The 11,144-nt window shown below is 49.1% G+C and overlaps 1 protein-coding gene across 1 annotated transcript; it reads right to left on the reverse strand.

Moving 5' to 3' along the window:
* Positions 1–437: 437 nt before the first annotated feature.
* Positions 438–9,405, reverse strand: ADAMTS1 (ADAM metallopeptidase with thrombospondin type 1 motif 1). The gene is made up of 9 exons (XM_082626022.1): positions 8,517–9,405; positions 6,539–6,885; positions 6,054–6,186; positions 5,498–5,665; positions 4,773–5,059; positions 4,363–4,549; positions 4,098–4,273; positions 2,618–2,793; positions 438–2,447 (listed from the first exon to the last, which is right to left on the reverse strand). The coding sequence occupies exons 1-9, from the start codon at positions 9,163–9,165 to the stop codon at positions 1,748–1,750; spliced, it is 2,823 nt and encodes a 940-aa protein (XP_082482148.1). The 5' UTR covers positions 9,166–9,405; the 3' UTR covers positions 438–1,747.
* Positions 9,406–11,144: the final 1,739 nt, after the last annotated feature.

Genomic DNA, 11,144 nt, shown 5'->3' on the forward strand with positions numbered 1-11,144 from the left:
AGGACACGGGGAGGGGGAAGGGTAAGCTGGGACAAAGTGAGAGAGTGGCATGGACATATATACACTACCAAATGTAAAATAGATAGCTAGTGGGAAGCAGCCACATAGCACAGGGAGATCAGCTCGGTGCTTGGTGACCACCTAGAGGGGTGGGATGGGGAGTGTGGGAGGGAGACGCAAGAGGGAGGAGATATGGGGATATATGTATATGTATAGCTGATTGACTTTGTTAAAAAGCAGAAATTAACACATTATTGTAAAGCAATTATACTCCAATAAAGATGTTTTAAAAAAAATGTATGCAATGAAACATTTTTATCAGTGTTAAAAAGGTAATAAACCAGACATTTTTAAAACAAAACAAACAAAAATTCAAAATCTGTGTTTCAGATTTCCTACCCAGGAATTAATTCCCATTAAAAAAAATAAGACACATGTTCAAAAAGTGTCCTTTTATTATTTCCTAGTAACATATATTGTATAAATACTCTATTTTTATATGACCTTTTACAAAAGCGATATAACTTAAAAGTTTTATCATTAGAAAGAAATGTATAAAAATAAATATGTTATTATAGGCATTTATTACAAACTATAGTCCTTCTTAGAAGGAACACACAGACCAATACTTATAAAGTACATAGAATTTATAGTAACATATTTTACTATATACATATGGAAAAAAGTCATTTTCTTTCATAGTAGAAGAGCTGAACAGACATTCACCAGGATATGACTGTTGGACCAGCTGCTGGGGATGGACCCGCTACCCCTCAGTAGCCTCCCCACCGTGAGATGTGTGTTCTCAATGTCCCCAAACACTGGGGACCCCCTTGTACACACCCCATTCTTGTTCTGGCATTACATTCTTTTTGTGTGATCTTACTTTTTTCAGACACAAACTGTGTTTTTTTTTTTTTTTTTTTTCCACATCCACATTCCTTAAGTAGGCTTACATCAGGAGGAAAGAAATGTAGGAGGTACCCAGATCAACGGGCCTCCCCTAGCTTTTACCAGCATCTGATACATCACTGCTTTTCTTCCCCTTGTAGATTTAATGCTGTTTTTTTTACAAATACATGGAATTGTTTCTTCGTCAAAATGAATTCACAAATAAAGACACAATAACAGCACAAGAAAGGAAAGATGGAGTCATTTGAGTCACTGGACGTTGCTAAGCATTTCTCATGCTGGACAGTCCTGAATTCTTAACTCTCAGCAGAAGAGATGGCATAAACATTCTCTGAAACCACAGCAGTTAGGAACAGTGATGGTCAAAGATCCTATGTGTATTCCTTTCTCCCTCCATAGGTAGTGAGGTAAAGTAAGCCACATCTTAAACCAAAAATCTCATCTTCCTCCTGCTTTTCATTTCCCAACCTCCATGATACAAAGTATTTCATCAGTACCAGGAAACAGGGATTGTAATATTTCTTACACTTACTTTGACAATTGTTTCTATTTTTGTAAAAACTTGTCATAGACTTAACAAAAGAAATAATAACGCCCTGGGGCTTTCTCATGCTATCTTATTGGTCTGCTATTAATGATCCTCATAAACTACCCTATCAATTTTGTAACTGGAAGGCAGTTCTGATGATCGAACTTCTTTTCTACCTACCTGTACCTCCCAACTCATCGGCACACCTCATTGATCACCGGCAAGGTGCATTGGATTCCTCCAGCCTTCTTGATTTCAGTGCATCAGCCCTTCCCCACTGCCTTTTTCCCTCAACACTGCCCCTGCTTAACTGCATTCTGCCATTGTGCAAAAGTCTATGTAATGCTTAGGTTTCTTTAAAGGATCGCAGCTCTCGTGAGACAACACACCCCCATCATGGGACAGACACTGCAAGGTTCTCTTTTTGTAACCCTTCCCGCAAGTCTTGGAACATGGCGACCAATCCCCCAGCTGCCAGAGGGGGCAAGGCAGGTCCGCACAAGGTCTGGTGCTGGCCGGCTTCACTTCCTTTGCACACTCTGAAGCGGGCTGCCCATTGATGTCTCGGCACTCCACCAGCCTTCTCTGCACACCCTGTCCACATGACTTGGAACATTCGCCCCACTCTTCAATGACCCATTCGGAGAAAGTAGGGATGGCGTTGAAAGATTCCTTCTTCTTCTTCACGAAATAGGTGTATTTAATTTTCGGTCGAAGGGCATTGCCCACTGTCAGGACTTGGATGGTTAAGGGCTCCTTGAGAGGGCTAAAGCTTCTAATTCTTTCCAATGCTGCAGAGGAGCCACTGTATCTCAAGACACTACCTTTGTACGTGATGTCTTGCTCTAAAGTGGACAAAGTGAAGTCGCCATTCAGGATATATGTGCCATCGGCAGCTTTGATGGCAAGGTAGCTTCCATTATTTCTGGATCCCCTCTGATTCCGTTGTTTCACTTCAATGTTTGTGGCTCCGGTTGGAATTGTGACGATATCGTGGTAGCCAGGTCTGCAGACAAGGAAAACAGATATAAAAATCTCTCATTCACCAGCTAATCATATAATCAATACTTAGCTTGAAACACCAGGTAATCATTTAAGAATGTAATTTTTACCAGACCTGTAAAAAGTTACATCGAAATGATAAGACCTTTGGGAGTATGGCATTTTAAAACTTACTTTGCCCTAGTAACTGATCCTGATATTTTCTTGCATGTAGATCCATTTCCTCCACAAATGCCACATTTATCGAACTTCTTTTTGGAGTCTATGATGCGATCACAACCAGCTTTTACACACTGTCCTTGCACGCAGACAGAGGTGGAATCTGGGCTACAAGGAGTGCCATCTACCACCTGAAAAAGGAAGGGCACGTACCTGGTGTCACACATTAACAAGGGCAAGAGATGATGCTAGGATAGTTCTGAAAGTTTTCTTCATTAACATTACATCTTTGCTTTCCTGACTATCAAAATTAATATAGTACTCTATAACACGGCACACACTACCCTTCTCTTTGGCTTTTTTTCCATCTGAAAATATTATAAATATTTTGATTATTTGTATCCTATCTCACTTTTAGCTAAGGTCAAAAAAGCAGAGCTTTTTGTCAATTTGTTTACTGCTGTATCCCCAATATCTAGAATACTACCTGGCAATAACAGGTGCTGAATAAATCACTTGAATGTTGAATCTGCAACTGAAGACTGTTTTCATAGCCCACAGTGATAATGACACATGATAATTTCAACCAAATTCAATTCCATTTTCTACCTCAGAGCCAGATTCATCTCCTCAGCAAAACAATGCTTCCATTAGTTCAGTATATGTTCTCAACACAAGAGCTCTCAATGCTCAGACTTTCATTTTAATAAGCCCATTTGCACATACTACTGCTAGTCACCCAGTGACAAGTACTTTGGGCCACACCTGAACTATTTTCCAAAACCACTGGATGGTTTCCATGTTAACACATACTTTACCTAACCATGGGTAAAGGGCTTTTCTTCACATATAGGAGTAATAATAAACCATTGCAAGAATCATAAGCACTGGATTCAAGCTTCATTCATAACCCAAAACAGCACCAAACTCAAAGCAAGCAGTTGCCAATGTATCTAGAAGCAAAGAAGTTCTAACCTGAAATTGAACACGTTAATATATAAATTAGGGCTTCCCTGGTGGCGCAGTGGTTAAGAATCTGCCTGAAAATGCAGGGGACATGGGTTCGAGCCCTGGTCTGGGAAGATCCCACATGCCGCAGAGCAACTAAACTCGTGTGCCACAACTACTGAGCCTGCACTCTAGAGCCTGCGAGCCACAACTACTGAAACCCGCATGCCACAACTACTGAAGTTCTCGCACCTAGAGCCCGTGCTTCGCAATAAGAAAAGCCACTGCAATGAGAAACCCGCGCACCGCAACGAAGAGTAGCCCCTGCTCGCTGCAACTAGAGAAAGCCCGTGCACAGCAACGGAGACCCAATGCAGCCATAAATAATAAATAAATTAAAAGCTCAGCTTTATATATATATATATATATATATATATATATATATATATATATATATAAATTAAAGAAAGTACAACAGAGCTGGCATGAAAAGGGAGCAAGCTAAGGCCTTGTTTCTTAGGCAAAAAGTCTGAAGAAAAGTCACTACCTTGGGCTGCAAAACAAAGAAGTAACCAATGCCTTTGGCTTGACAGATGAGCTTGCACCTGTCCTTGGGTGAGACTCCTGCGTACTTGGGTGTCCACTCCACCGCGGGCCCGCTCCCAAAGGAAGCTTTGGAGAATTCATTGTGTGCCTCACACTGTTCCTCTCTAAAGGTTTTTCCTGGAAATAGAAGGAGACGATGGTGTTATCCGTTTCCGGTCTTCAACCACCCGTTTACAGCGCATCCTTTTCACCTTCTCTCTACTCACCATTATTCTCTGGACAGTCCTCAATATTGCAGGACCTGTAGCGCACGCGCTTGCCCTCGCAGTACTTCCCTCCATTCTTTGGGACCGGGTTGTCACACTCCCTCATTGTATACTGAACTCCTCCACCACATGTTCTTGAACAGTCTCCCCAGGGCCCCCACGGCCCCCAGCTTCCGTGAACAGGAGTCTAAATGGAGACACAAATGATCAGCGTTAGAAACCTCTACGGAGACCTTTTCAGGAAATAGAAGAGAAAGACATGGGACAAAGAATCAATAATACGACTCTATCCTGTATCCCTGCGAGAGCCCACAGGTCAGGATGCTAACGTGGTATCTAATGTTTTAGCATCACTTGGTCTCTTTCAATTCTGAATTTTAAAGGAGCGTGTGTTGCAGTGGAAAACTCACATCAAAATGCTTCTTGTCAGTCTTGTTCACACACTTGCCGTTGACACACCATTTCCCTTCTCCACAGCTGGTGCCGTCGGCCCAGGGGAAGTGTTTGGTCTGGCACACCAGCAATCCGCCAGAGGTGCCTGTGCACCAGAGGGTCGTGCACGTGCTGGCCGCATCCGGGCAGTGTTTGGACTCATCCCCAAATGTAAACTGGCACTGCCGGTTGGCATCGTACAAGGTCCCGGGGAGATCAGAGGGGAGCTGTATGGGGCTCTGGGGCTTGTCCATCAAACATTCGCCTGCAAGGAAAAATGCCAATGAATATTAAGAAATAGCAAATTGAAGCATGCAGGGGGTAGATCAGTTTCAGAAAATACTTACCAAAAGCAATAATATATAGCGAAGCGATTTGAAAGCTGAAGAGTTTGGGGGGAGAATGTCAGAGAGATTTAAACTATCATTAAGATATTATTCTCAATGGGATATTTCTGCATTAACAATGACAGGAAATCATTGTTCTGCTAAAAACTTAAGTTAATGTACTCTGGGAGCTACCTGACCAGAAGCACTATCTTTTACTGGAAATTAAGATCTAAAAATGCATGCGGTTGACAATGAAAGTCATTTTGAAGGAGGGAAAATAAAAAGGACAGAAAAGAAAGAAAGAGCTGGTTTCACTAGTACCCTACATGTGGATGGTTGGATACCATCTAGAAAAAGTAGCTGGAGCATCTTACCATGACCATTATCCAGAAATGATGTAATCATGTAAGCACTGCAAGGAGACCAGGGCTGGCTGCGGTCCAAATTGGAAAGCATTGACGCCATCATGTGGGAATCCCGGTTGACACCATTAATGCTGGCACATTGCTTTGCATCATCATGTGGCATGTTAAACACATGGCCTAAGAAGACATCCGAAACCCACATTAAAATACAGGTCATTTGCAGCATTTTTTTTCCCCAACAGGGATTCATTTGTCTCAAAGTGATATTTCTAGAGGAAGAAATGTGTTTTGGAGATAATCTATTTTAGAGACAATGTCTACTTTTCACAGGGTGTAAACAAACATGTAAATTTCCAAATGTGTCCATAGCTCCTACTATCTTATTTTGCATTCTAACAAAAATGACCATGTTGAGAAGAGTGGAAAACTATTTTCTGCAGTTTCTAGGGAGATTTGGCACCTTAAAAGAGCAATATAACCTGCAGACTCTCCCTCTTAAATTAATACATAATTTATCAATTTGAATTCATGAATTGGGCTAACTCTCACTCTAAAACAGACTCACCTAATTCGTGGGTTGTGGTGAAGGCAGCTTGTAAGCCATCATCTTCTATGACCGAGCAGCTTCTGCTGGGATCACACACAGTTCCAACATCTGCCATCCCAAGAGTATCACATGTCTGGGCGCCACACAGGTCCTACAAGGAGCAAAGGTATGTCCGTATTAACAGAGACAGAGCACGAACCTTGTGATCTAACTTTTTGGCAGGGTGTAACTTCACATGTGCTTTAGGGCATCTACATTCATTGTTGTTGAGCCGTTCTTTTAGGAGTACTTTGTGTGACTTTAAGATTTTCCCCAATGCTATTCAAATAAGACTGTGAAACTTGAGATATTAAAATATTAAAAGGAATAAGGAAGATTAATCATGGTAGCCAATTAAAAAATATAAGTGCAAAAATATTGGTAAAATGCCTTACATACGTTTGCTTATTACAAAACTGATTCGCAAGAGAATACTCTCATCATTGGCAATGTCTTCTTCTCACCTGTCTGGTGAAAAGAATCGCAGTGTCATAGTGATCTGCATCCCGGTCACTGGGCGGGTTGTGCTGCTTTTGCCAGTTGCAGAAGTTCCGCAGGGTGAGGGCAGCGTTGGAAGTCACTTCTGGCCCCTTCTGCTCCTCATAGATGACCAGGATCTTCACTACCACCAGGCTAACTGAATTCCGAATGCTGGGGTGTTTGTATAACCGGGCCGCCACCGAGAACAAGGTGAGAAGGTAGTGCTTTAGCCCACTGCCGTGGAACTCTGCCATGGACTGGTCGGCCACAAGCATAGTTTCCACATAGCGGGGGCTGGACACAAATCGCTTCTTTCTTAGGCTTCTAGTTCCTGTAAAGACACAAGGAAGATAGTTTGTTCAGGGACAGTTTAGCCAAGGATAGTTACCTTCCCAGAGTATATAAAGAAAGCCTAACCAGTCAAAGAAAATAATACAAAAATACACCCGGAGCAACAATAACAAAAATATTTGCATTTCTTTTCACCGAAAATGTTATTTTTAAAGTTTTCTCCTTTACTGTAAATAAAAAAGGCCATGTGCTCCTCTGAGGGGTGTCAGGTCAGGCTTTTTTTTTTTTTTTTTGAGCAGGATTTCTTTTGTCCTCTCTGAGATCATACAATCTGAAAAAGGCAGTGTGTGCAACCATTCTCCCCAGCTGTAGTAAAATCTTGGAGCAAGGGGGGCAGGCAGAGCCCCTGAGTCACTCTTTCACAGGCCAGGAATCAAATCCTGAATGAGATCATCGGGCTCCACGTGGAAGGCCCAGGACTGGGCTGTGGCCTCTGCCGAGGGGCCGGGCCTGAAGGAATCTCAGCCTGCACTGCACTGCTCGCTCGTTCCACGGGTCCCTGCGGTGGTCTGCTCTTGCCAGATCCGGGCACAAGGACCACCCAGTCTGCCAAGCAGCCGACTGCCCCACTCCCACCGCCCCAGGGAAATAAGTTCCTGCTTCGGACCACGGGGCCACGGCTGATTGTTTCGAAAAGAGCCCTCTGACTCCTGACTGAGACCCAGCCCCCAGGGACGTTCTACACTGGGCTCTGACCACGTAACCGCTTCAAGGAGCGGACGTACAGGGGTGAAGAGGAACATTTTACAAGCCACGTGAGAAAGTTCAAAAAGAAACAAGGCACCCCAGTGAGTGACAGAATGAAAAGAACTAGACAGGAAGCACTGCACACAACCGAGAGAAACAGGGGAAGGCGGAGCAGGAAGGATCACCGGTGACTAACTTTCAACAGTGCTTCCGAGCAGAATTATGGCCGCGAGAGGGAGCGCAAAGTGGGAGGCTGGTGGGAGGCGCGGAGAGGCGGGGCGAGCCGGGCAGAGACCTCCCAAGCAGGTTCTGCAGAGGGGCCCCGCCACCGCCAGCCGGTCGGGATCAGACTCTTAAAGGGGGGAAGGGAACTGAGGCCAGTAGAACAGGGATCGTAGCGCAGCTGTCCAGGCTCGCGGGCTGCACATTCTGAGGTCACTATCCCTCCTCCCCCTCCATCTCTGCCCTCCTCTGGGCTCAGGGTGCGCGAACAGGCAGCGGTTACAAAACTAAGCGCGAAGCTGCAACTCGACCAAAGGACACGTGCACAATTGTTAAAAAGAAATGAACAAGGTGGAAAGAAGTCGCACAAGCTCACATTCAACTAAAGTGGGAGGCATTGGGTTACCAGCTCTCCCTTCCGGATCAACGCTTCTCCTTAGCAGAAACATCATTGATAACGTCTGTCCTGTCTTGATCATTCATTATTAGGGCAAATGGAATTAACTGCTCCAGCAGGCTTTGGTTAGTTCACCAACCCAAATTTTAAGCCGCATTCCCTCCACACCACGTCTCCGTCCTGTCCGCAGACATAGGCTCGCGTCTGCGAACAGGACTCTACCCTCAAGTCGCGCAGCACAGAGAAGGTAGGGAGAGGGAGATGAATGGAGAGACAAGTGGGAACCACTCTTCTGGGAATGATACCTGTTGGCTGTCCCGTGCGCTGTGTCGCTCGGTCCCGCGATGGCCCCTCCGCCGTGGCGTGTTCGCCCTCCGACCCCGCTACCCCCGCGAGCTGCGTCTCGTCGTCCAGGACCCCGCACCTGGCGCCGCCGCCACCCCGCCGCCTCCGCCGCAAGAGATGGAACTGGGGCCGCGCCGGAGGCTCCTCCCCGGCTGCGGCGGCGGGCGCGGGCTGGATGAAGTACTCCTCGCCTTGCAGGTAGAAGGCGCCGCGCACGCCCTCGCAGAGGCTGAGAGCGGCGGCGGAGCTGGGGTCGCCGTTCACCGTGCCAGAGTAGAAGCAGTGCGCCAGGTCGCCAACGGGATCAGAACGCGACGCGTCGGGCCCGGATCTGCGCCCCACCGTCTGGAGCGTGAAGCCGGGGGCCAGGAAGCCGCGGTCCGGCTGCAGCTCCAGCAGCAGCTGCCGGCCGAAGGCGTCCAGGCGGAGGTGCGTGGTCCTGTGTCCTGGGTCGCGCTCCGGTGCCAGGAGCACCAGCTCCTCCTCCTCCTCGGTGGGGCGCCCGCGCACTCCCGGCACGACCAGCAGCGCTGAGGCCGCGGCGAGCAGCAGCCGCAGCAGCACGGGCGCAGGCTGCGAGCCTCGAGGCCGTCGCGCCGTGTTCCCCATGTCGCCTCCTGCCGTGCGCCTTCTGAACCCCGCGGGGACCGCTCGCGGCACCCGAGTCCCGGGAGGCACCGCGCGCCGCCGCGCACTGAGCGAAGGGGCTATTGTTCGGGTCCGGAGCGCAGAGCCTCGCTGGCCTGCCTCGGGATTGTTAAAATTAACAATTGCTATGATTCTTGGAAAGTGCGCGCAGAGCCAGCCGCAGATGGGGCTCCCGGAGTCACTAGAGAGGAGGCGCTGCAGTTATGCCGGCGCGCGGGAAGTTTTTCTTCTAGCGAACAGCTGGAGGCACCGCGCAGCAGGCTCTGGCGGGGTGGCTGATGCGGAGACACGGAGCGCCCTGGGACGCCTCCGGGAGAGGGACGACGGGCCACACAAGGATCGGCGCCTGGAGCTCCTCACTTCGGCCTCCGCCTCGGTCGCGGTGCACCTCGCTCTGCGCTGGGCTCTGTCCTCTCGGCCCTACTGCGCGCCCTGGCTATGCAAAGGCCCCAGGCTCTGAGCCGCTTTCCAGCGAGTGCAAGAACGGGGCAGCCCGGGCCGCCTTTTTATAGTCTTTGAATATGTCTCCGCCCACCCCCCCTTACCCCCTTTCTCCTCCCTCTTGGCCGCCTTTCTATCCCCGGGACACCGCCCCCTGAACTCAGTCGGAGCGAAACCGCGCTCTGCGCCGCGGGCCTGGGCGGGGGAGGGGGCGGCCTCCGCTCTGGCTCGGCGCCACTGGCTCGTCAGTCTGGGGGCGGAAGGCGCAGGAGGGGCGCTGTGAGCAGCACTTTGTACGTCTGGGGCTGCTGCTGGGAGAAGGTACTCCCTGCCACCGCGCTCTCCCCCCGCCGCCTTCCCGGACTACCGTCCCTTCCCGCCGCCCCTTTCTTGCGGGAGCGCAGTTCGCGCGTGGGGCTGAAGTTTCCAGAAGGGACGGTCGGGGTGGAGAGCGGAGTCCTTTCTCCAAGATTTCCCTGCCGGGGGGCTGTCCCTGCGCCGGCCCCCTCTCTCACCTCATCCCACCCCCGCCAGCGCCCGCCTCTTCAATCTGGGAGATGAGCCAGGGCTCCCCTTTCTAGAAAAATACCCCACTCCACCTCTCCATCTCCCTGGCCTGCCACAGGCCGGTTTGCTGTAGCGTGCTCTCTCTTCGCCCCAACTTTTCTCGGGAAACCTTGATAGGGCCAGCGCGTCCCCTAGAAAGCGTGCCTGCGTGAGGAAGCCAGGAGACACTTTCCAGGCCATTGACTTTAAAATGGGTTTGCATTTTAAACCTTCGCCCTTCCCCCTTCCACCATCATTCCACCAACCCCCCCCCCTCCGGCCCCAGCCTTAGAGACTTCTCAGTGGGAACCCGGGTTCACACTTCCGGAATAGGTGATCTGGAACGCGCGGTTCAATTTCCCAGAGCCTAGGGAGGGAACCACGCATTCTCTTCATTCGAGAAATAATCAACTCCCACCCAGTTTGCCTTCTTCCACCTACTAGCAGCTGCAGGACGTAGGCCAGGTCTGGCACAAACGTCAAGGAACCCCACTTTTGCACCCAGGGAGCGGCGGCATCGCTGGGACTACAAAGTGTACAGTGGGGAAATTATGCAGTCGGTTTCCTTCCCCGACCCCTCCCTCCTCTTCCCCGAGGAAGGGAAAAGGCTGCCTCCGCGTTAGGAAAGCGAGAAACGTTGAGCTTTTCCACCTAGATAGGTCCCTAAGCAAAAGCTGAGCAGCTCTTCCATCGAAAAAGAGGGAGGGGTTCAATGACACAGAGGAAGGAAATGTTTCATAACGTTTCCCCAGGCGGAAAACCACGGGGACAATGGTGAGAACGACCGCCCCAAACCCGGGGCAGACCCGTGTCCCTCACACTCGCGCGCTCCCACTTCCTCGCCCGGCCCTGTCTCCTGCCTCGCCGCTCCCGCCCCTCAGTTTTCACCAAGTTTGATCTCGTCCCTTTCATTACTCCTCCCCAGATCTTCCCAGCTTCATTCTGTTCTAGCC

The sequence above is a fragment of the Mesoplodon mirus genome (genome assembly GCF_964341445.2).
Source record: "Mesoplodon mirus genome assembly, chromosome: 6".
In the NCBI taxonomy this organism is placed as follows: domain Eukaryota; kingdom Metazoa; phylum Chordata; class Mammalia; order Artiodactyla; family Ziphiidae; genus Mesoplodon; species Mesoplodon mirus.